General features: G+C 40.0%; 1 protein-coding gene across 1 annotated transcript; it reads right to left on the bottom strand.

Annotated features, from left to right (window-relative positions):
- Nucleotides 1-9150: 9150 nt before the first annotated feature.
- Nucleotides 9151-26335, bottom strand: grna (granulin a). Its single transcript, XM_055051985.1, is given in 18 exon segments — nucleotides 9151-9732; nucleotides 10307-10564; nucleotides 10827-11063; nucleotides 15673-16011; nucleotides 17124-17366; nucleotides 17913-18064; nucleotides 18067-18154; nucleotides 18701-18943; nucleotides 19480-19734; nucleotides 20119-20216; nucleotides 20563-20694; nucleotides 20769-20922; nucleotides 21108-21214; nucleotides 21948-22029; nucleotides 22584-22712; nucleotides 23449-23586; nucleotides 25475-25615; nucleotides 26229-26335. Coding segments are annotated over 17 exon segments (2940 nt in total). The 5' UTR covers nucleotides 26229-26335; the 3' UTR covers nucleotides 9151-9588.
- Between the last annotated feature and the right edge of the window lie 212 nt (nucleotides 26336-26547).

Below are 26547 nucleotides of genomic sequence, written 5' to 3'. Positions count from 1 at the left end.
GAACTGTTGAAATCCGTCTACTCCACGCAAGATCCAGCAACATCTGTGGCCGGCCACAAGTCTTGGTCGGACGCAGTGGATGCAATCCTTCCACTTGCTTTCCAGCTGATAGAGGAATTGCTAGCGTGTTGCTGTGAAGAACATTATCAGAGAGAACGAAAAGCTGCAAAAGAACAGCAACAGAGAGAAGACCACCCAGGTGCCACCTCGGATGTTGGTCATTTCCAAACTGAGGAGGACAACACCACCAAAACTCCAAAGAATAGAGGAAACCTGGAATCAGACATCCTGGAGAATGACAGAAATCTGGTTTCTGAAAATCAAGAGTCAGACTTGAAGATGGTGGATGAATTCATTTTGGAGGAACTTTCAAAGGCCACACATGAAAATGATTTGATCTCTCAGGAAAGGGAATCAGACATAAAGATGGTGGATGAATTTATTTCTGAGGAGTTTTCAGATCTGACAACAGCCACCAAAGTTATGATGAAGGAAGAGGAGTCAAATCTGAAAATGAAGGAAGACTTCATTGTTGAGGTGCTGCCAAAGGTCAGGGAAGTGAAAAAGTCAATCTCTGACCAACACCATTTAGAGAACCCAGGAGACTCACTGGATGATCTTCCACCAACTGAAAACCCACAGTCTAGAGATGGAGCTGCCCCTCTTCCCATTGCACAACTGAAGAACAAAGCAAATGGAATCCAAATGGAGGATCTTGAAAATGACAACAAAGAACAAGGCAGTACAGTTTCAGCGGCACCAGGGGAGGAAGAAACCACAGTTCCAACAGTGGAAAACTTCATTTCAGAGGAATCAACGCAGTCCACAGGCAGAGAATTAGGTGATGCAGAGCAGGAGGCAGTGGTTACCACAAAGGTTGCTGAACCACTGCCAGTTGCAGAGAAGAGGAGCAGCAGTCATCTCAGGCTCCAATGGCAAGAGGAGCAGCTGGAGATGGAGCTTCTCCTCTTCCTATTGAACAACAGACGAACGAACCTGCTGCAATCAAAATGGAAGACCTTGAAAATGACAACACAGAACTATGCAGTACAGTCTCACTGGCTTCAGAGGATGAAGAATCAACAATTTCAACCGTGGAAGATTCAAGTTCAGAGGAATCGACCCACTCAAAAGACAGAGAGTCAGTTGATGCAGAGCAGGAGTCAGTCGTTACCTCAAAGGTTGATGAACCGCTGCCAGTCCCAGAGAAGGAGGAACTGAAGTCATCTGAGGCTGTAATGGGAGCAGCTCTCCCAGTGGAGAGCCCAGTGGAGAGCTGCTCCTCTTCAATGGGAAGAGGAGCAGCCGGAGATCCTGCTGCACAAAAGAAGAACAAAGTTGATGCAAAGCAGAAGCCAGTGGTTGCCGCAAAGGTTGCTAAACTGCTGCCAGACGCAAAGAAAAATGAGAAGAAATCATCCATCATGCTGCTTGTTAATGCAGTTCTTATCAAGGTCATCCCAAAATCAAGGTTACCATGCAAGTATGAAGATCTCCAAGCCATCGTAGAGAGGTTCTCTGAGAAAATCTGTGCAGAGGTAGAGGGACAAGATCTGAAGGACATTCAAAGGAATCTGAACAATCTCACCAAGGACATACTGAGAGCAGCCTCCAAAAAAATGGGCTGCTCAAAAAAAGATATTCTCTTAATGTTGAGTTTCAACAGTTCAGTGGTAGAGGAGGCATTCATTTCAATTTGCAAAGACAAAATAGTAAAACCAGCCAAAAAACCCAGTCGCATCAGATCTTTCTGGGACTCTACATTAAGATTATTTTCAAGTCCGAATAAATAATTAATCTAGTGATTTATATAAATCACAGAGAAAAACACCAGTAAGAAAGTTTTATTGACCTGAAGTGCTTTGGCACTCGGACACCGGCAGAAGACGAACGTCACCGTGAACTTGGATGAGGGACCAGACATAGCACAGAACAAAGACACTAATGATGAAAGACAACTTTGGACTTGGCATTCCTTCGCCCGGACATGGGTCGCTGATAAAGCGGAAGAAAATGGATCGATGATGGACGGACGGACGACCAGTGCCCGGGCTCGGGCACTGGTGGAAAATGGAGCCTGGGGAGGAAGGAGGCTCGAGGGAGTCCGGAAGATGCCCGGGAGGATGTGACCCTCCTCCTCCTCCCCGTGGAGACTGGGGGAGTAGGAGGGTCGCAGCGCAGCTGAAGCAAAATTGATGGACAGACAGATGGACGACCAGTGCCCGGGCTCGGGCACTGGTGGTTGAGCGGAGCCTGGGGAGGAAGGAGGCTGGAGTGAGTCTGGAAGATCCCTGGGAGGATGAGGGTGGAAACGAGAGGAGGAGGGTCCTCCCGGTATCAGCAGATGGATGATGATTGATGATGCCGGCAGGCAGAAGAGAGTCTCCCAGCTTGAATTTTTGCCAACTTTGGACTTGGCATTTGTTCACCCGGACACGGGTTGCTGATAAAGCGGAAGAAAATGGATGGATGATGGGCGGACGGACGGACGGACCAGTGCCCGGGCTCGGGCACTGGTGGTTGAATGGAGCCTGGGGAGGAAGAAGGCTGGAGGGAGTCTGGAAGATGCCAGGTCGGATGCGGCCCTCCTCCTCCCCGTGGAGACGGGGAGCAGGAGGGTCGCAGCGCAGCTGAAGCAGATGGATGATGATTGATGATGCCGGCTGGCTGAAGAGTCTCCCAGCTTGAATTTTTGCCAACTTTGGACTTGACATTTGTTCGCCCGGACACAGATCGCTGATAAAGCGGAAGAAAATGGATGGACGGACGGACGGCCAGTGCCCGGGCTCGGGCACTGGTGGTTGAATGGAGCCTGGGGAGGAAGGAGGCTGGAAGGAATCTGGAAGATGCCTGGGAGGATGAGGGTGGAGACGGGGAGGAGGAGTGTCGCAGTGCAGCTGAAGCAGATGGATGATGATTGATGATGCCAGCAGGCTGAAGAGTCTCCCAGCTTGAATTTTTGCCAAGGCTAACATGGCAAGACTGACACTAGAGAGAAACACATGGAGGAAAAGCACCAGTTAGAAAGTTGGCCGGACAACGGAGCCAGCACAGCTGTCTTTCTTGACAAAAAGGAGTTAGAATTGCTGAAACACTCTACCACACGTCATTTGTTATGTTATTACCTTTTGCCTGAGAGCGGTGAAAATGGGGCCTTTGGGTCTGAGAAAAGAGAATACCAGAGGAGGATGCTGCTGATGACCAGTGGCTGGGTTGATGAAAGGGAGTTATGACTGAACATTGAGGGGCAGTCCAGGCTGCCCGTGATCTCAATATGAGGCCTGGAAATGGCCAACGGGAATGAACATAAATCTTGAATTTTTAAGAAATTTAAGGACAAGGCAGAGCTGAGGGGACTTCAGGAGAGAGGAACGTAGGCATTGAGAGCCAAGCTCAATGATTTAAAAGCATGGTGTGAGAGAGTCATAGATGCAGGACCTGCGATGTCTCTGAGCATTCTGGAACTAATTTACTAGAATGGTATGGTGAACCAACACCTGCTGAGTTAAGCTACATTATGTGATGGATTTAAATTACGTTTTTACCCATTGTTCATCAAGAAAGGACATTTTTATTTATAAATCACATTTCTGGCAACTAGGCAGTTCAAAGAGCTTTAGAAGGAAGTACATAACCTGAACAAAGGCAAAAGGAAAGTCTTAATCTAAATATTGATTCCCCAATAGAACTTCATAGTTCTTATAGAAAATGTCGCCGTTGAAGTGCCAGGGAGCTGACACTTAAATGGCAAGATGATTGAACAAATAGTGAAGGTTAGGACCCTGTCAGAAGGTTTCAGAGCTGTGCAGAATTTAGTTACGGTGCGCCATGCCCAGGTGAGGGACCTGATGTTCGAATAGCCTGCAGGAATAGCTGAGTTAATGGCGACTGCTAAATGATGCGACAAGGAAAGCTTGGCATGAGGGTGAACAATAGCTTTAAAGTCACGTTGCCCTTGTGGCGTTTCAAAGGTAGTGATTAAATAAAGGTTTCATTTGTAGCCTGTAGTACATTTTGGCAGCGGGGTAGCTGGAAGTGCCCCATATCCCAACAGAAACGTTAAGTCTTTCTGGGTAATGTCTTTACCCTTTTACTGCCATAGAACAGAACCAGAGGACCGAATGAACCAGAAGGATGATACGATAGCAGATGTTCAATGCGTCGAGGTGCTGGACCTATCAGAAACTTACGAACCAACAGTGTTTGAGGTTCGTAAGCTGTGCTGCCAGATGGAATGACTTTAGAACTGGTGTGCTGCATCTCCCTGGTTTTAATTAAGACGCTGCTGCAGAAATTAATGCGACTACAGATAGATGCATGGTTATGTTTCTCGAGGTCCTTGAGTGTTTTCATTTTGTACTGAGGGCAATGAGATGAAGTTTGGATTGCTAAGAGAGGAGCATGACTTTATGGAAGTAGATTATAGGAACCTTCAGCCATCCTGTAAGCCCCCCCAAAAATAATTATTTGGAAAACAAGTAAAGCGGGGTTGAATAAGTCAGGATTCCTGCTGAAGCAGGAAACTAGAGCAGGTACGCGAGACCATGAGTCACATCGGCGGATCGCGTTCTGTTGGGACGCCGAATGACTGATCGCCATATGTCCAGCACAAACGGATGGTGGCAATTGACAGAAAGGGTGTGGAATCTTATTGTTGATGTTCTCGTTGACTTCCTGTTGTGGGTGGAGATTTACACAAGTGGGCGAAATCTGCTAATAAAAGGCCACAGGTTGCTCCGGTGAGCACTGCACTCGGGCCAAACGAAGCTGAAGGCCATGCTGTTTTTCCTTCATCATCACCCCGGATTACCAGCCCTTAGAAGGGGCAGTGTCAACAAAGGGATTACCAAGAACGCTTTTAGGTAATCAGCCACATGACAGAGAGGTTAGAGATTCGTAAGCCTTATTGCCGGCGATGGTCAGACTGGTTAGCAGTCGGAGTAGCAAGAAACAGGAGGCAGTAATTATGCATAGAAACTGTGACAAGCATGAGTGACCGGTCATGTATCACAATAAGAGTTGGCTGGTTTTATCTTGTCGCTTGTGCTGAACTGACAGCTTGTGTAGATGACGTGGACCTCCTTAATGTGCATGTCTGTGAACTCACTGCTTGTATGCCTCCTTAATGGGAGTTGGAACCACCAGATGATGAGAAAAAGAAGTTGTCATTGGGAACTATGACTGACCTGAAAAGAGGATGCTCGTGAAGTTCGGATGACTGGCTGGGATGAGGCTGTAGAATTAGAGTGAGCCAGCGAGAAAGCTATGAGAAGAAAAATGCATCCAAAATATTTAAGAATGGCTTGGCCCTTGTAGGCAGGGCTTTCCAAAATCACTTAAAAAGTTCTATTTGGCCAAGTCAGAAAAAAACAAGCAATAAATTCAACTTATTTAAGTTTCTTGCTTTTGTATGCAAGGCCTTTATTGCACATGGAGGTCACAGTGGCCCATTGTTACGAGGTCAGTGATATTAGTTAGCACTGGCTAGCTCTGTGTTTTTAGCTAGCACTCGCTAGCTCTGTCCTATTAGCTAGCAGTCACAAGCTCTGTGTTATTAGCTAGCACTTGCTAGCTGTGTGTTATTAGCTAGCATTCGCTAGCTCTGTGTTATTAGCTGGCACTCGCAAGCTCTGTGTTATTAGCTAGCACTCGCAAACTCTGTGTTATAAGCTAGCACTCGTTAGGTCTGTTATTAGCTAGCACTTGCTAGCTGTGTTATTAGCTCGCACTAGCAAGCTCTGTGTTATTAGCTAACACTCGCTAGCTTTGTGGTATTAGCGAGGACTCGCTACCACTGTGTTATTAGCTAGCACTCGCTAGCTCTGTGGTATTAGCTAGCACTTGCTAGCTTGGTGTTATTAGCTAGCACTTGCTAGCTGTGTGTTATTACCTTGCACTGGGTAGCTCTGTGGTATTAGCTAGCACTTGCAAACTCTGTTATTAGCTTGCACTCGCTAACTCTGTGTTATTAGCTAGCACTTGCTAGCTCTGTGATATTAGCTAGCACTCGCAAGCTCTGTGTTATAAGCTAGCTCTGTTATTAGCTAGCACTTGCTAGCTCTGTGTTATTAGCTAGCACTCGCAAGCTCTATGTTATTAGCTAACACTCGCTAGCTTTGTGGTATTAGCGAGCACTCACTAGCGCTGTGTTATTAGCTAGCACTTGCTAGCTCTGTGTTATTAGCAAGCACTCGCACGCTCTGTGTTATTAGCTAACATTCGCTAGCTTTGTGTTATTAGCTAGCACTTGCTAGCTCTGTGTTATTAGTTAGCAATCACAAGTTCTGTGTTATTAGGTAGCAATGGCAAGCTGTGTTTTTAGCTAGCACTCGCTAGCTTTGTGTTATTAGCTAGCACTTGCTAGTTCTGTGTTATTAGCTAGCACTCACTAGCTTTGTGTTATGAGCTAACACACGCTAGCTTTGTGTTATTAGCTAGCACTCGCTAGCTCTGTTTTATTAGCGAGCACTCACTAGTGCTGTGTTATTAGCTAGCAATTGTAAGCTCTGTGTTATTAGCTAGCAGTCGCAAGCTCTGTGTTATTAGCTAGCAATCGCATGCTGTGTTATTAGCTAGCACTCACTAGCTTTGTGTTATTACCTAGCACTCGCTAGCTTTGTGTTATTAGCTAGCACTCACTAGCTCTGTGTTATTAGCTAGAACTCGCAAACTCTGTGTTATTAGCTAACACTCGCTAGCTTTATGTTATTAGCTAGCAATCTCTAGCTCTGTGGTATTAGCTAGCATTTGCTAACTTTGTGTTATCAGCTAACACTCGCTAGCATTGTGTTATTAGCTAGCACTCGCTAGCTCTGCGTTATTAGCTAGCACTTGCTAGCTCTGTGTTATTAGCTAGCACTCACAAGATCTGTGTTATAAGCTAGCATCTGCTTGCTCTGTGTTATTAGCTAACAATCGCTAGCTTTGTGGTATTAGCGAGCACTCGCTAGCTGTGTGTTATACTTGCTAGCTCTGTGTTATTAGCTAGCACTCACAAGCTCTGTGTTATTAGCTAACAATCGCTAGTTTTGTGGTATTAGCGAGCATTCGCTAGCTTTGTGTTATTAGCTAACATTCGCTAGCTTTGTGTTATTAACTAACACTCGCTAGCTCTGTGTTATGTGGGCCTACCTTGCCAATTTCCGCTCGACAATATGTGTAGGTCAAAGTGTTAATTCATCAGTGCATTTCAGTTCATTTTTCCAATTAAATAAGAATTTCATTCTAGTGGTGGGCAATGAATTGCACATATCCATAACATAAATCAGAACATCACAAACTAAATCAGCTGTTGAGACCCACAAACATTTTCCCCAAAACACAGCTTTAGGTTCCAAAATCTGCCTGAATGATTGGTAGGAAATATACCAGAAGTGTGTTGATTTCTTTAGGAAATATGTCAGTGAACAGCAACTTGCTGAGGAGCTTCAAAGCTAGTTTTTTCTCCAATCACAATTAAATGAACAATTTCTGGTAAAAACCACTGCTGCCCCAGTTCTACAACTATGGAAGCCCATTTCTGCCATGAACCAAAAAATTAAAGCCAAACAGGAAGTCAAATTTTGAATTTTATAATCACAAAAACAAAAGAAAAAGTCTTATAAATGTGAGTTTTAAATTTATAATTTTACAAGTTACATTTGTATGAGTTAAAGCTCTTAATTTTACAAATTTTAAAATCATAATTATAAGAACAAAAGTCATAATTTGTGAATTAAAGTTATATTTAGGAGAAAAAGTTATAATTTCGAGTTTTAGTTAAAATTATGAGAAAAAGTAATCATTTAGAGCTTTTAAAGTCATAATTACGAGAATAAGGGTCAAAATAATAAAAATACAGACAGAGAAAAGTCATAACTATGAGTGTTGAAGTCATAATTATGAGAATAAAAGTCATAATTTCGAGATTTAACGTCATAATTTGCAAATAGTTTCTCTTAGGGGGGGTTACTCCAGTCTATCAAAAATTATGACTTCCTGCAGGCGTTTGTGTTTTCATTTTTGGCATGGATGGGCTTCCATTGAAATCCCTTTCAAGTGACACTGATCTTTTTTCCGAATAAGACAGAAGGAATTTGTTCCGATCCACCAGATGTGCTGCAATTTTTGTGATCCTATACAAGTTCGTAGGTTGGTCAGTAGGGGGCAGTAGTTTTTGACACAAGGGGAATTCAAAGTATGGTGTGAGGGCCGTATGTGGACCTCGGAATGATTTTGTAGAATTCAAGATCAGTGTGATCTTGAAATCAACAGACCAAACTGTCAATGCAATTTTCACTGACATAAAGACTTGATATGGGATGTACAAAATAAAAGACATTATGTAAGCTATTTTTTATCTGCCTGTTTTTGCTTTTAATTCAATAGTTAATAGGGTCACAAATGTAATGTTTTTTCTTAATTTATGGCATTCCTTTAGGGTATTTTTGAATTTAATTTGAAAACAGATTGATTTTCATTGAACGGCAGACTTGTGGGAACCCAAACTAAAGTAAACCTACCTAAAAAACACACAAACAAAAATCTTACAGACAATAAACCCAAAAATATTGCATTGGCCATTTGATTTATATATTTTTTTATTGTAACCATGAAAATGTTTAAAATCCTATTCATGTATCATAACAAAAATGTTTTACAAATCCCATTAAGACAAAAATCAGACGCTAATATCTTGTATTATTAACAAACTGTATTTTTAGTTTACTGTAAATATTGCAAATAAAAGTGAAAAAATAAAAATAGCTTTAACAATTCTAATTAAAAGAAAAAAGTTTTTTTTTTTAATGTTCAGGCCCCTCAATACGATAAACCTGGGATTTTGGTACCAATTGCAAACATATTGTCTATAAAGCTCACATACCAATAGCTGTTTATTTTAATCAACAAAATGAATTAAGAGGGTTAAAAACAAAATGGTTTTCTTAATAATGCAGGTTTAGTTTAAAATTATATTTATCATGTTATTACACACAAAAAATGAGAAAAAAAACATTTTAATGTAATTTTTTGTTTATTAGTTTCATGGAAAACACAGATTTGTTTTTTAATTAAGCTTCAACAATTAAATTCATAGTTTTGCCCCAAATCAATGAGTTTGATTGATGAGAAAAATTAAATGAATAACCAATCCACACTTTTTTTTTTCAATTCAATATAAAGTCTCAAGCTGATTTACCAACAAAATGAATGTTAATCATTTCAATGTAACAGTTAATTCCAAACTGTTACTGGTTATTATTGATTTGGAGAAAAATTGCAGATTATTGACAGGAATGCAGTTTGTGAACAAAAGGCAGCTGCAGCAGATCATGACAACAATGATTTAGTGAGAAAATTTACGTTGCATTCGGAGTGTTTCAGTTTTTTCTCGATTTGTTAGAGTTTCATGTATTAAACTGTGTCTGCAGGAGAAAAACAACCTTCTGTTGCACCAAACATGCAGACAGAAACTTTTCAATCCAAGCTCATGTTCCCCTAACAGCCTCCTTAAGTGCAATTCAGTTCTACTGTTCACCATTTAGCACAAAGTATTAAATTTATTTTATATTTATTTTTCTTCAAGTAGAAATTAATTTCAGCATGTTTTCATAGAATTAAAGCTCTCTTCTTGTTGTCGGAGAACATGCCCCATGTCTTCCAGTTGAGGCCGAAGTTCTGGACGCAGGATCCTTCCTCTGTGCAGGTGGAGCCAGCTGGACAGCAGTGCTTCATGTCGCTGCAGCACACCGCCTGCACGGCCAACAGAGGGCGCTCTGGGTTAAATAACTCCATGCAACGTCATAGCATTTAAAGCATTTCTATGATACAGTTCTATGGCTCACACCTTGACTTTTGTTGCTCATGTTTTATATAATCAAGCAAACTTTAATGTCAGACAATAGAAAATGAGGTCTTGTTGTCATTATCGTACAATTTCACTGTAAAACATTCTCTCAAGAAAAGCACAAGTAAACGTAGGCTCAGAAATTTGTTAACTAGAAGTGGAAATAATTTAAAAAGGACCTCTGTGACAAATGAAATAAGATAAATAATTAGAATCAGAATTTTGAGAGTAAAGACAGAATGTATTAATTTTTTTGGTGGCACTGATCTTTTTCTGTACTTGTGCTTAGAAATCCAGAAAATATCCATCTGGTCTAGTGATCAACCTCTGGAGTCTGCAGCGTCAAATGGATCAGAAACTTAATACTGGAGAGTTGTTAAGATAAATTTGTGATTAAAGAACTTAGTCTGACTTCACAACTTATTTACTAATTATGCCAAATAAATGCACGATTCAAGGTGACAGTGAAGTGTTTCCTACATGAGGAGCCGGGCAGCAGCCCCAGGTGGTGGCAGACGTCCTGCAGCAGGTGTTGTCGTCCGGGCAGCTTGTCTGCCCGTCACACTGGATGTTTCTGTGCTTCAGCGGCGTGAGCTGAAGATGGTACTCAGGCAGGAACACTGGTGTCAGCGGGAGCGTCTCCAGCTGCAGCAAGACGAGCTTCTGGCAGGAATTGGAGACGACGTCGCAGGTGTAGCCCTCCGGGCAGCAGTGCTCCTTATCTGAGCAGCACACCGCCTGAGCAGAAAACACCAGAAAACATCAGCAAACCCTGCTGCATAAGAAGCATAAAATCAAACTGGAACTTTTTATGCTTACAATTTGATTCTCAAATCCAAATGTCAATACTTTGAGATAATGAAGCTTATTAAGAGCACGTTAGAAAGTAACTAAATTATTAAAGTATCGGGAGATATTGATATTGGAGTATCAATCCACACATCACTAACGGACGCTGATTTCAACATGGCGGAGGTTCGGAATCGCCCGGTAATCTCACGTTTTGCAGCGGGCAGCAGCCCCACTCGCCGGTGAACAGCTTGCAGCAGGTGGTGCGTTCAGGACACTGGTGGCCGGCGTCGCACTGGACGTCGTTGGGATCAACCTGGACGCTGGTAATGGCGGGGAGTTTGGTGTACCACGGGATCTCCACTTCCCCTCTGACGCACGTCGTCTTGTCCTCCTTGCATTTGTAGTTTTCCGGGCAACAATGGTCGCCGTCGGCGCAACACACGGCCTGGTAGAAGAAGTGAGAGTTGGAAGTGTGACTTTCACATCGGCCATGCGGCCGGGTTGGTGCTTCTGCTTTCTTCAGTAGTAAGACCGAACTCTCAGTCACAGGAAGAAGAGATGCATTTAAATTTAAATTCACCACTTCCTGTGCCATGATTTGACAATAAGACACTTCAATCACATGACAGTATTTAAATCAAAAAGCGAAACACAAGCATTTAATTACACAGTGTAATCGTTTTCAGGCACTTATTACTGTTAATTCTAACTATTTTGGAAAATGGCAAACATTAGATAATCTACATCATATCTAATGTAGATTAAATATGACCAGTTATTATTATTATACAGTTTTTCTATTACAAATATCTTAGTAAACTTTAACTGAGATGAAACTAACAAGTAACTTTTCAGACAACAATTCCTTAGTATTGGTTAGAAAAACTCAATGCTTCAGTTGCCAGATTATTTCACTTATAAAATGTTTGGTTATGGGTATAAAATCTGCTACTGGAACTTTTTAAAATCAATATTAAGGAATTATTTATTTAAAACAAGCTCATATTTCTTGCTGAAATGTTCCCAGTTAGTTTTGTTTTATTTCGATTGTACTAAGAAATTGGGTCTTAAATCTAGACAAAAAAAGAAAACATATATATATATATATATATATATATATATATATATAAGAAGGGGTCTCACTCCCAGAAGGAACAATAGCAGATATAGAGGACAGTTACAAGTACCTAGGTATACCACAAGCAAATGGCAACCTCGATGAGGTCACAAGGAAAGGAGCCACAGCTAAATACCTCCAACGAATAAGGCAAGTCCTGAGAAGCCAGCTCAATGGCAAGAACAAAATCCGTGCGATAAACAGCTATGCCTTGCCAGTAATCAGATACCCTGCTGGAATAATTAGCTGGCCAAAGGAGGAGATAAAAGCCACAGATATTAAGACCAGAAAGCTACTAACAATGCATGGAAGGTTCCATCCCAAATCCAGCACCCTGAGACTGTACACGAGCCGCAAGGAAGGAGGCAGAGGACTAGTGAGTGTGAGAACCACTGTCCAGGACGAAACAACTAAGATCCATAAATACATCAGGGACAAAGCCTCAACAGACAATGTGCTCAGTGAATGTCTCAGACAACAGGGAACGGAGGTTGAGGTGCCAGAGATACCATCATGGGAGGACAAGCCCCTACATGGGATGTACCACCAGCAAATAACCCAAGTGGCTGATATCAGTAAATCCTACCAATGGCTGGAAAAAGCTGGACTCAAGGACAGCACAGAGGCCCTCATCCTGGCAGCCCAGGAACAGGCCCTAAACACCAGAGCAATAGAGGCCCAGATCTACCACACCAGACAAGACCCAAGGTGTAGGTTGTGCAAGGAGGCCCCTGAGACAGTCCAGCACATCACAGCAGGGTGCAAGATACTGGCAGGGAAAGCGTACATGGAGCGACATAACCAAGTGGCAGGCATAGTGTACAGAAACATCTGTGCAGAATATGGACTGGAAACCCCAAGATCAAAGTGGGAAACACCCCCAAAGGTGGTGGAGAACGCCAGAGCTAAGATCCTGTGGGACTTCCAGATCCAGACAGACAAAATGGTAATGGCGAACCAACCAGACATTGTCGTAGTGGATAAACATCAGAGGAAAGCCGTTGTGGTAGATGTAGCAATACCAAGTGATTGCAACATCAGGAAAAAGGAGCACGAGAAACTAGAGAAATACCAGGGCCTCAGGGAGGAACTGGAGAGGGCCTGGAAGGTGAAGACCACAGTGGTGCCTGTGGTCATCGGGGCCCTCGGGGCAGTAACCCCCAAACTGGAGCAGTGGCTACAACAGATCCCAGGAACAACATCAGACATCTCAGTCCAAAAATGTGCAGTCCTTGGCACAGCCAAGATACTGCAGGACCCTCAAGCTCCCAGGCCTCTGGTAGAGGACCCGAGCTCAGAGGATAAGAACCACCCGCGGTGGGTGAGAAGGGAATTTTTTTTTTTTTTTTTTTTTATATATATATTGCAGTGTAGCTGTAAACCACAAGCATCAAGCAAATTATCAAGAACAAATGAGATATATATCTCTGTGTGAATTTATTTCAGGGAAACATAATTTTTGATTATATTTCTATAAATTTCAAAGCACCAGTAAGTGTGATAAAAGTCATTACAGATTTCTTTTGGTCAGATTGAACACCTGAGTCTACTCTGGTGTGACAGTTGTGTGGGTGATGAGATATTTTGTCATATGATAGAAAACAGAACTGAAAGAAAGTTTGAAGGTCAGAAATATGAGCTGAGTTGTCAGTGGCTGAATTAACCGGATGGTTTCAAATCTTCTCTGTGGCTTTTGCAGCATCTTTTAACTTGACTCTTTTTATTTTACAGATCCTGGTGGTGAAATTTGCCTCTTGGATGCCAAATGTATGCAGATTAGAAAATAAAATCAATAATCTATTATCTGCTTTAGCCAACACCTCAGGGGATTATAACAACTGATGTGGTATTGTGAAAATTTAATTATAGTAAATCTGCAGGTTTTGATTTTATTGCAAAGCATGTCACATCATCTGCACTTTACCATAATTGGACCTGCTGCTTCTTCTTCTTTGGTGTGGTTGAGTGCCTTTAGTTAATTTTAGTTGTATATATTATATTATTATTATTATTATTATTATTATTATTATTGTGTGTTTGTTTATTTAATATTGTATATATTTGACTTTTTGCACGGGAGTTGCAATAGAAATTTCGTTGAATCCTGTTCAATGACAATAAAAAAAATGCTATGCTATGCTAAAATGCTATTCTAATGTGTTATGTTTCGCTTTTATAGAGTCAAACACTCAAATGAAATAATACTTACCATGCTGCAGGCTCCAAAACTCAATTTCAACTCTATAAAACATTTATATGAAACACAAAAACTGTCCCAATGGTTTAAAAATCTGGATTCTCTTCTTTTTTTAGTTCAGTATAATATGTGTTTATGTTTTTTATGCTTTTCTACTTATAGAAAAAAATATCACCATACTCTAGGAAAAGTGTTTTTTGAATAATAAAAAACAAGCAGTCTGAGGTACACTGTAAAAACACTAATTTTTACCAAGTATTTTTGTCTGGGCTCTACTGCAAATATCTTAGTACATTTGAAAACAGGCTAAACTTCCTTACATGTAATGTTTCATCAGGTTATCAGCTTGTTTTAAGTCAATATTTCATGGAAAAGTTTCCGTTACATAACGTGAACAGGTGAGCAATATCTTGTTATAAGTTAAATAATTTGCTAATAACTTGTACTTTTGTTTTGTATCAATATTAAGGAATTATTAACAACTCAAATGTCTTGCTGAAAAGTTACTTATGAGTTAGTTTTGTCTTATTTAAAGTGTACTAAGATGTTTCCACTAAAAACTAGACCAAAATTGCAGTGTAATCATTGAAATATTTTGTGTAAGTAAATATTTGTCTCTAGTTGAGAAAATGAACCAAAATGTTTCCTATTTTGAGGAATCTGCAAACTTTGAGATCAATAATGGGGGTTTGTGTCAGTAATGTTGATAACAATCATCAGTGTTCTTGTTTTGCAACTTTTACATTAAATAGCTTCTTCTTGCTTGTTTGCATGACTTTGACATTTAACTTCCTTTGTCGGTTGCTCAATAAGTATAAACAATCGTTTCTACAACTAACTTCTTTTTTACCACAAAAGACTCAAACGTTAGAGCCATTGTGCAGTTGGATCTGGTCAGCAGTGGAAGGTCAGCTATAATCAGCTGTGCAGGTCTAGTTTTCCTTCAATAAATGAAGATGCAATCTGGTACTTAAACTACGTTATTATTAAGAAATTAATGCAGTTCAGATTCATGAATCACATTTTTACAGCACTTCTTTGGCTCAAAAGTCTTTATGAGTTTAACTCAGCAGCTCAAGAGAGTTTTCACATCTCAAAGTTTGTTAAACTCGGTTCAACTGGTGACTTAAGTTGCAACAGTTTCTATAATTCTAGCTGCTGCGGTTCAGTTTCATACAATAGAGTCATTATTTTCTATCCATTGTAGGTAGAAAACATCTGTTTTTCTACATTGGCCTTAATGCAGCATTTTGCTTCCAAACTGCACAGAACCAAATCCTTAGAAAACCTTAGAAAACCTGTTCCCCTCCTCGCCTGTGGGGGCGCTGCACCAAGAACCAGATGAAACAATAACCTCTGAAGATCTTCCATTTGCACAAAATCTAAACGAATTGAAGAGGATTTTAGCGGTTGTAGGACTTCTCTTTTCTCTTCGGCAAAAGACGGTGAGCCATGTTTTCTGTTAGCGCTAGGTTAGCACGTTTGCTCTGGTTGTATTTACCCAGAATGCTCTGCCCTGTAACCCGCTTCTTGCTTCTGGACCAGTCTCTGGACCGCGTGGCGTTCAAAATGCATTAGAATTCACTTCAACCAGACAGAGACCCAGGTTGTAGGTGGATCAGAGTTAACTTGTTTGGCTCGTATCAGAATTCGATTATGCATTCACACCTCCTCAAACGAACCGGACTTTCTACTTGAATGAGAGCAAAGTAAACCGGTCTAGCAAGTAGCAGAACTCACCTTTGGCAGTGGGCAGCAGCCCCACTTCTTAGACGACTGCATAAAGCAGCAGGTTGTGTCCCGAGGGCAGCTGGTGTGTTCATCACACTGATTCTCTTCTTCCTTCTCCTCCTCTTCGTCTTCATTATCTCCTTCTTCTGTGGGTCGCTCGTCCTCTTCATTGGTCTCTGCTGGGGTTGTCACCATGCTCTGGGTTGTGGTGGTGAGTACCGGAGTGGTGAACGCAGCGACCTGCAGCATGAAGGCACTTGAGGCTGAAGCTTTTAAACAACTGGTGCTGGTTGGGTCACAGGTGGTGCCTTCAGGGCAGCAGTGCTCATGGTCATCACAGCAGACCGCCTAGCAAATGAAGTGTCAGATAAAATAAAATACATACATGGGAGAAAGAAGCACAATAGATCACTTTTAAAAATCCATTGTGTTCTTTAAAGGTGGTACTCGATGCCTTCTGAAGGAAGCGTCTGTACTTCCTTCAGAAAGTAAGAACGACATTAGCGTTTGTTAGCCATTTAGCAAAACCTCTGCTGGTATTCAATGCCAAGAGACGATATAGAAAATGACAACAATGCAAATAATGTACGAGGATTCAATACAAACGAAAAACATTTCTTTTAAACTTCATGAAGACAAAGACAAAGAGCAGCTCTGACGGGATCCTGCGTTTTCTGTGGCAGCTCCCAAACTATGGCATGATTTTCACTCAGTTCTCTTCTTAATCCCCATCTTTTCTCTTTGGCACAATCTGAGATGTTTCACTTTGTTTTATTGTGTCTGTATAGTAATTCAATCATTTCTATTCTATAATTGCATTGTACTTTATGATTGTGTATAGCACTTTGGTCCTGTCGGTGTATAAAGTGCTTTATAAATAAAGTTGGCAAGGTATTTCAAAGCATTCAGAGCGTTACAGTTTTATGTTTTCACCCTTTTTATATTATACGATTAGTAATGTGGTTATTAAAAAGTGATGAGAGAGACAGATTAGCTACTGCTGACATTAGCTAATCTGATTAGCTGATTTAAAAACTGCTCTACTGATGATCTGCCAGGGAGTTGCTGTGTGGGTCAGCATTTATTTTACTGAACCGAAACAAACCAAATTCTGCAACAGATCTAAATGTTAAGGTTGTCAAAGTCAAGCTAGCATAACTGAGCTCCTTCCCTTCACTGTTTTTTTTTAATTTAAACTTTTTCCTGGCCTTTTTATCTAGTTGTTGTCATGTTGACAATAAGTAGTAAAACATCGTGTCTCTTTTTCTTTTATAAAACGCGCATGCTTTTACGATTTAGCACATTATGATGACAACAATGCTGGTTATTGTCAGCAAGCAGCTTTTTAGCCATCAGCAGGAGATAAGATATCGTGTTACACCTACTATCTAATCCCTAAAACGCAGCTCCAGAAACTATATTCTTCAAATTTGCTGGAGGTCAACTGTTGGTTTGCTAACCTTAGGAAGAGGACAACAAGCCCAGCCACCTTCCTTGGTTTTGCAGCAGGTGGTGCCATCAGGACAGGCAGCGGTTTCGTCACATGTCACATTCTCCACCTGTACCTCCACACCAGAACGGGACATCGCTGGTTTCTTCTCAAACCAGGGGATGGAGAGAAGGCCGTCTTCACATTTTCCTGCTGCCAAGTTACATTTTTTACCCTTTGGACAGCAGTGCATCATATCTTCACAGCAAACAGCCTGAGGATGACAAGGTGGACATGAAGAATTAGATAAATACTCAGATAATAAGATTCCAGTCTTGAGTTTGAAGGATCTCTTGTCACTTTCAATCTAATCAACATTTAGATTTACACTATTAGGGGAAAATGACTGCAAAGAGATGTGCAATTAAACAAGCCAACATCTTAGAAAAGCAGAAGTTGGGCCCCCTGCACAACCAACGATGATGCAGTGAGTGGTTTTTGGATGGTAACTTAACAACTAAAACTTTTGTTTTCCAGCAGCCATTGTACATGTTGAAACTTAGCTTGAATTACTTGGTAACGGCGCAGTATGACGTCATATTTCAGAAGTTTTTAAAACAGCTCGTTTCCCAGACACCAAAAAACATTAATTTATTGCCCAAAAATGGCTGTATCATTTATTTAAGAAATGTGTCTGTTGTTAGAAAAAGCAAAGACCCAAACAGAAGTACAAAAAAGTGCAAAATGTGACTTTCGGGTCACCTTCAAGGTTCAAATATATTTTATCTGAAAATATTTCCAAGAAATCGTCCCAGTTTACCTCTGGCAGAGGACAACAAGCCCAGCCACCTTCCTTGGTTTTGCAGCAGGTGCTGCCATCAGGACAGGCAGCGGTTTCGTCACATGGCACATTCTCCACCTGTAGCTCCACACCAGAACGGGACATCGCTGGTTTCTTCTCAAACCAGGGATAGAGAGAAGGCCGTCTTCACATTTTCCTGCTGCCAAGTTACATTTCTTCCCCTTTGGACAGCAGTGCATCATATCTTCACAGCAAACAGCCTGAGGATGACAAGGTGGACATAAAGAATTAGATAAATACTCAGATAATAAGATTCCAGTCTTGAGTTTGAAGGATCTCTTGTCACTTTCAATCTAATCAACATTTAGATTTACACTATTAGGGGAAAATAACTGCAAAGAGAGGTGCAATTAAACAAGCCAACATATTAGAAAAGCAGAAGTTGGGCCCCCTGCACAACCAACGATGATGCAGTGAGTGGTTTTTGGATGGTAACTTAACAACTAAAACTTTTGTTTTCCAGCAGCCATTGTACATGTTGAAACTTAGCTTGAATTACTTGGTAACGGCGCAGTATGACGTCATATTTCAGAAGTTTTTAAAACAGCTCGTTTTCCAGACACCAAAAAACATTAATTTATAGCCCAAAAATGGCTGTATCATTTATTTAAGAAATTTGTCTGTTGTTAGAAAAAGCAGAGACTCAAACAGAAGTACAAAAAAGTGCAAAATGTGACTTTCGGGTCACCTTCAAGGTTCAAATATATTTTATCTGAAAATATTTCCAAGAAATTGTCCCAGTTTACCTCTGGCAGAGGACAACAAGCCCAGCCACCTTCCTTGGTTTTGCAGCAGGTGCTGCCATCAGGACAGGCAGCGGTTTCGTCACATGGCACATTCTCCACCTGTAGCTCCACACCAGAACGGGACATCGCTGGTTTCTTCTCAAACCAGGGGATAGAGAGAAGGCCATCTTCACATTTTCCTGCTGCCAAGTTACATTTCTTCCCCTTTGGACAGCAGTGCATCATATCTTCACAGCAAACAGCCTGAGGATGACAAGGTGGACATAAATTAGATAAATACTCAGATAATAAGATTCCAGTCTTGAGTTTGAAGGATCTCTTGTCACTTTCAATCTAATCAACATTTAGATTTACACTATTAGGGGAAAATAACTGCAAAGAGAGGTGCAATTAAACAAGCATATTAGAAAAGCAGAAGTTGGGCCCCTGCACAACCAACGATGATGCAGTGAGTGGTTTTTGGATGGTAACTTAACAACTAAACTTTTGTTTTCCAGCAGCCATTGTACATGTTGAAACTTAGCTTGAATTACTTGGTAACGGCGCAGTATGACGTCATATTTCAGAAGTTTTTAAAACAGCTCGTTTTCCAGACACCAAAAAACATTAATTTATTGCCCAAAAATGGCTGTATCATTTATTTAAGAACTTTGTCTGTTGTTAGAAAAAGCAAGACCCAAACAGAAGTACAAAAAAGTGCAAAATGTGACTTTCGGGTCACCTTCAAGGTTCAAATATATTTTATCTGAAAATATTTCCAAGAAATCGTCCCAGTTTACCTCTGGCAGAGGACAACAAGCCCAGCCACCTTCCTTGGTTTTGCAGCAGGTGCTGCCATCAGGACAGGCAGCGGTTTCGTCACATGGCACATTCTCCACCTGTAGCTCCACCTGTAGCTCCACACCAGAACGGGACATCGCTGGTTTCTTCTCAAACCAGGGGATGGAGAGAAGGCCGTCTTCACATTTTCCTGTTGCAAAGTTACATTTCTTTCCTTTTGGACAGCAGTGCACCATATCTTCACAGCAAACCGCCTGAGGATGACAAGGTGGACTTAAAGAATTAGATAAATAACAGCAGCACTGTGAACTGTTAAAAGTGACATACTATGCTTCCTTAAACATGTTATTATTGGTCTATGGTTTATGCCAGCAACCCAAGATGTTGAAAGAGACATATTGGACCAAGAAAACAAAACAAATCTGTCTGGAGCCGCAAAAAATTAAAAGCCGTATATATAGCTTATAATGAAAGCAAAACAGGCTTTAAGTGTTTATATTAGCCTATTAGCAAAATGACTAAGTGTATTTAAGAGCTTTGTCTTGTTTTCAGAAGTACAAAAATGTGACTTTCGGGTCACCTTCAAGGTTCACATATAATTTTTCTGAAAATATTTCTAAGAAATCGTCCCAGTTTACCTCTGGCAGAGAACAACAGGCCCAGCCACCTCCCTTGGTTTTGCAGCAGGTGCTGCCATCAGGACAGGCAGCGGTTTCATCACATGGCACATTGTTGACTGAAGGAGGAGAAACCAGATTTTAGTTGATCCAAATTTCCTGCTGGGAAAATGTGTTTTTAAACAGTCCTATCCTAAACATCAGATCGTGAGAAAAAATCTGTTTGTGTCTTTTTAATATGTATGTAAATGTACTTGAGTAACTTTTTTGAAAATATTTACTTTTAGGAGTATTTTTACTATGCTGTAGTTTTTACTCTTACTTGAGTAAATTCTACTTTATACTTTTACTTCAGTAAAATATGTTGAAGTAATTCTACTTTTATTTGAGTACAGTGTGAATGTTACTTAGTGTAAAACTGGCACTTCCTGATAAACTTTCAAGAAACATGAAGAGAAATTTCACCTCCGTCTGCCTTAGTAACAGATGACACAGTCACCTCCTCCTCCAAAGGAGGAAGTGGATTGGCTGTAGCAACATCAGTGCATTTCTCTGCCTCTTCCCCACCGGTTGCCTTTATGGTAATTTCTTCACCCTCTGGAAAAACCCACATTTCCTCATTGTAGTGAAGTTCAGCTCATCAACCCTTCATGATGACACACACTCCTCACCGTTCTGGTTCTCCCAATCTGCTCTCTGCCTGGCAGGGAACTTAGCCCACATTGGCAGCTCCTTTTTGGTAGATGTGGAAATGCATTTCATTTGTTCAATGTTGCATGTTGTCCCTTCAGGGCAGCAGTGTTTCTTATCATCGCAGCACACAGCCTGTTTGGACAATAAAGTCACACGTCAGCCCAGGATAAGACACAGTAAAGACGCGATAACTTGGAGGTGAGTCGATGTTTGTCATGCAAATCATCCATTTGACTTTTCCCTTCTTTACTATCTTACTCACAGTGTGAAGCACTACTAATGTGGAGCAATACGAGTGAAGACTGATTACTGCATACCTTTGGCATTGGACAGCAACCCCATTTGCCTTCTGGAGTCTCACAGCAGGTCGTTTCATCTGGGCATTCGGAAACGCCATCGCTACACCGGACGGCGGTCAAGAGTTCTTTAAAAAAAGGCAAACCAAACAAATTACAAAAACTAAGACAACAATGATTGAACTGAAATGATTAATCACGATTAATCTATGATTGAAATAATCATCAACTAATTTAGTATTTGATTAATCATCTCACAGCAAGTGAACTGATCCGATTACTTGGACATGCCGTCTCTACACAGTCATAAGATTTTTCACCAAAAGCAAAACAACAGAATTATAAAAATAAAATAATAATGACGGAGCTGAAACGATTAATCATGATTAATCGATGATTGAAATAATCATCAACTAATTTAATAGTCGATTAATCATGAACTGCATTAAAATTACTCAGAAAAATTTAATTTGCTGACAGAACATAGTCAATGCAGCAAGAAACTAAAACTGTAATAAAAAAATAAACATTTTGCATTAAAATAAAGAAAGCAACCTTTGTCTGTAAATATGTTCTACCCTAACTTCCTTAAGTTGCAGTTTAAACTTCACCTGCTTCAAAATTTGTAAAGAAAACATATTTTGCTTTTCAATTATTAAATTGTTGAATCCAGAAAGTAGTCAATAGATCCGCCATACACTATATTGACGTAAATGGAAGATTTTAGCATAATTGAAATTATTCTTTTTTAGCTGAAAATTAATTCCTTGCTTCAAAATGTTATTGAATTTTAGGTGAATTAGTTGCAGCCTTAAATAAAGATGGAAGACTGAAAAAGACGAATATTATGATGAATCCAACCCTTTTTGATGCAGGAGCGGCTGTCGATGCTGCAGTGGTGGCCCTCAGGACAGCAGTGCTTCCCGTCGGAGCAGGACACTCCCTGTTGGACGGCATCAAGTTAGAAAAACGTCCCTGAAATCCTCACTTACCCAAAACAACAAGGTTTGTAAATATTGTGTGACAGTTTGTGATGAGACAGATAATCGATCTCCTTCGCCGTCTCCCTCAGCTACTATTCCAGTCTGACGAAATGCGTCGTTCCAACCGAAAACAACCAATCAGAGCCAGGAGGAGGGGCTTAGTGCTGTCAGTCAACCACATGTCTGAACAACTCACCGTTAGAGGAAAACAGTTGATCCGCCATCAGTGGCTATGCTAACTGCTCTGAGCATTCATATCAGGCTATGCTAGCTGCAACTTAGCACAGAGCAAGAAGAAGAGATGATGATTGACAGCACTAAGACCCGCCTTCTGGCTCTGATTGGCTGTTTCGAGTGGGACAAGACAAAGGAGCTACAATTTTTGTCAAAGATTATATCTCATACCATCCTGTCATAACATAGTCATGACTTCAACAAATATGTAAGAAATATATACATTTTTGAAATAAAAGTTACATACTGCAGCTTCAAGGCTAAAACACAAATTGATTACCTTTGCTAGTGGACAGCATCCAAACTTTGTCAAAGCCTTCAGGCAGGAAAACTCAGCAGGGCAGCGTGACAGATCGGGACAGATGTTATCGTCGTCTTCACCCATGTAGGACCTGATCATCCTGAAGGACTGCACGGACAACAAATGAGGACACATAGTTCCTACAAGTCTGAACTAAAAGTGATCCGCGCCATCTTAGTCACAAACGCATGCTCAACGCATAGAGGAACCCGCGTCTTCACGGCAAACAAAAATAAAATGTGTGGACACTCTTGACTAATGCGCGGTGTGAGACCAAGGTACATTAAAAAAATGGCTGCTGTTGGGATTTGCCCTGATGAGGCAGAGAAGGAAAATATGTCAGATGATGTGGACAAGTATTCAAATTGTGACACAGTAATAGCTGTAATAGGGCTGGGTAGTACATTTATTCAGCTACATTTACTTGAGTAACATTTTCTAAAGAAAAAAAATACTTTTAGGAGTATTTACAAGGCTGTACATTTTATTTTTACTTGAGTAATTTTCTTATGAAGTATTTCTACTCTTACTTGAGTAAAACTTGTGGATACTCCACCCACTCTGAGTAACTTCAGAGAATGAAGAACAAACATATTTCAACCAAACATTCACCAGAAACAGACACACACCTGCAGCTTTTGTTATTCTGGTCTGTCTGATCATGTATTTTTTACATTTTGAATAATTGATCAAACCTTTTATCAAATACTTTCTAGTCTTTCTTGAGTCATTTCTTGAACAGCTACTTTTTACTTTTACTTGAGTGAAAATATGCTGATGTAGTGAAGTTGTTTACAATAAGAACTACGTATGCTTGGATGAAAACAAGAGGATGCACTCATACTTTAGAGACTGTCGGCTGCAGAGCGGAGGTCCTTTCCATCCACGGGATGGACACAGTGGCGTTCACACAGCGGGCCTCCTCTGAGTCGCAGGCCGTGTCTGCTGGACAGCAGTGGATGTGATCCTCACAGCATTCAGCCTGTGGAGACGGGAGTAGCGGGGACACTTTGACTACCAAAGTTAGTACCGATATCTCCTACTCTGAATGAAGCTAGTGCTTTTATCTGGTTCATACAGTAGTAAAGCACCTCCTGGAATGAATAGCGCTACTATAGAATAACGTTTACTTTAGAGTACAGAAACTTTATCTGCTATGTGAACTGCGACATGGACCTAATAAGGATAAAACAGTACGTCATAGCTGAATGTGACATGAGGATGTGCAGAAGCCTTTTGTAATAAAATATTTTCATAAGAATAGTGCAACTGTAAATAATTGATGGAGCAAAACTTAAGCAACTCAGCTTAAAGCGAAGGTGAAGCTAAAGGGCCATAAAGAGAAATACATCCACTGCAAAAACACAAAATCCTACCAAGTATTTTGGTCTATTTTCTAGTACAATTATCTCAGGACACTTGAACTCAGACAAAACTGACTTAATACTAAATTTAAAGTTAATAATTCCTTAATTTAGATCAAAAACTACTAGCTCCATTGACAAATTATTTAACGTATAACATGGGAAAAATGTTTTGTTGGAAGTAAAATATTCTACCAATGGAACTAGTACTTTTTAAATAAATTTTGAAGAAATATTCACTTAAAACAAGCTAATATTTTTTGCTGATAAGTTACAAAAAAGGCTTATTTCAAGTGTACTAATGTATTTACACTAGGAACTAGAACAAAATAATTGGTAGGATTTTGTGTTTTTGCAGTGTGAAACATCAAGCTTCTGCTAGCTAAGCTAATCCAAGCTTTAAGAAAAACAAGCAAATTCTCTTAATTTCTTCTTAGTTGTAAAGACATTTAAAATAAAAAAAATTAATAAGATCATACTTTAGATGAACAAGTGAAGGAATTTGTTTACTTTTTTCAAATTTCGCAAACTGCTCCTTGTTTGCTAAGCTAATGCTAGCTACCATTTTATCAAAACTGGAAAATTCTGTTTATTTTTGTTCAGAAGTCTTTATTCTAGGTTTTTGCAATATACTAAATTAATGATAATTTATAAAATAATTTTCATATAAAAAGTTAGGAGGAAGAACTTGTCCATTCTTAAGTTTCTCTTATGATGGATGTTCCAGTGTTTGTTAGCTAATTCTAGCAACCGGTTTAAACTTAAACTCTTATATTTTAATTTAAAATTCAGTCTTCCTTTTTTAAAAATATGTAGCAACTATTAAGATAATAACAGGGTTAAAATAAACACAAAAATCAAATAAGATGGTGCAAGAATGTCATAATTTAGATTTTTATTCATGCCAGTTGTTGCTTTATTTACAAAATGTTGATCAGAATTTGGTTTTGTAGGACAGTTTTGACTGTAGGTCGAAAATTCTCACACAAAAAAATTTGTTTTTTGGAAATAAATAATTTTTGCATGAACCAATATTTTCTGCTTTTAAACTTTGGAAGCTTAAATTTGTGGGAAAAATAACAGAACAAATGTTTACTCCAGAAGTCAGTCACATATGTTGTACTGTATCTGTTTGTGAATATAATGCAGAGAAATACATAGTTTATTTTGCTATTACAACATCCCACTAGAGAGAGTGGAGTACATACCATAAATTCGATTTAAGGAACTAAAACTAATCCAAGTCACATGCATAGTTCTACAACACTTCCTTCATTGTTTTGTACACTTAATTAAAATTAAATGTGAAAAACTAATTTTGTAACATGCTAATAACAAATTATTTGTTTGTCTGTGTTGTATTATTTGCAGAAACTAGTTTCTAAGTAATAAGAATTATCTTGTATTGTACCAGGAAAAGCATATTATAGTATCCCATCATTGTCATTTAACTGATACCCCAGACAGAAAGATGCTTAGAGAAATTTGTTGTGCAGCCACTTGTACCTGATCAAACGGGCAGCAGCCATAGTCGTTCGTTGGGCTGCTGCAGCAGGTTTGACCTTCTGCACACCTGCCTCCATCCGGACACTCATCTGCACCAACCACGGCAAAGATAGCCCAACAGATCACAACCCAGGTCTGCATCTGCAAGCAGCGAAAAGCACTCACTAACAGGAAGTCTCAAAAAAGGAAAATGAAACTTGAAACCCCCTTTTCCACTTTCAAAAATTATTATTTGGGTCCTCAAATAGCTGCATAAACTCTTAGATTCCAGGATTTTGCTGAGCAGTTATGCAGATAACATTGAAATACAATTAAAATGAAATTACAATACACTTTTACAATTATTATGTTATAAAAATCAGTCTGTGTGAACTGAATATGATGGGTTATTATTTATATTTTACCCTGTTTGACACAAAGAGGTAAAAAGACATTTACAGAACCTCAGTGTCTAGGCATGTTTGTTTATTTCCTGTAATAGTACTTCCTTATCACATTGTTTTTGTCTCCCTGCACAAAGGAGTGTTGTGTTCAGAGGCTGGGAATATTCACAACACTTCCAGCGTCATTACAGTGACAACGAATACATATTTAATATATATAAGTATTACGAAGACATGTGAAATTTGCATAAAAAAGTTTACTTTTCGAATTTAAAAAATCAGCTTTTTAAGTTCAGGCATAGAGGTTTGTTAAAACGCGTCAGCATTTTTCCAGCGTTTTGAGAGTAAAATAGGTTTTACACTGTTCTTACCTTTACTGAAGACAGAAAGGCTGTTGTGAAGAGAGAGTGGAGCTTCCCTGCTGCGTCTCACCACAGTGAATCCCCACAAAGAGTTCTGCCGAACCTGCATCATCCTGATACGCCCCATCTTGGTCAGAGGGCGGGGAGGGGAAAGGTGGATCTCTCTGTCTGCACTGTGTTTAGTACTAAACTTAAACTATTTTTTAGGTTGATTGAATTGTTTTTGGTTTGTTTTTGGTTTTTGTCATTAAGTAGCATAGTTTGTCGTTCTAACGGGTAACTTAATCTAACAGAAAACTTATTTACATAAAACTTCCTGGTACAGCCA

The sequence above is a fragment of the Poeciliopsis prolifica genome, unplaced genomic scaffold, assembly GCF_027474105.1.
Source record: "Poeciliopsis prolifica strain line A6 unplaced genomic scaffold, Auburn_PproV2 SCAFFOLD034, whole genome shotgun sequence".
NCBI lineage: Eukaryota > Metazoa > Chordata > Actinopteri > Cyprinodontiformes > Poeciliidae > Poeciliopsis > Poeciliopsis prolifica.
Note: the sequence above shows the minus strand (reverse complement) of the source record. Positions and strands in the feature narration are given on the sequence as shown.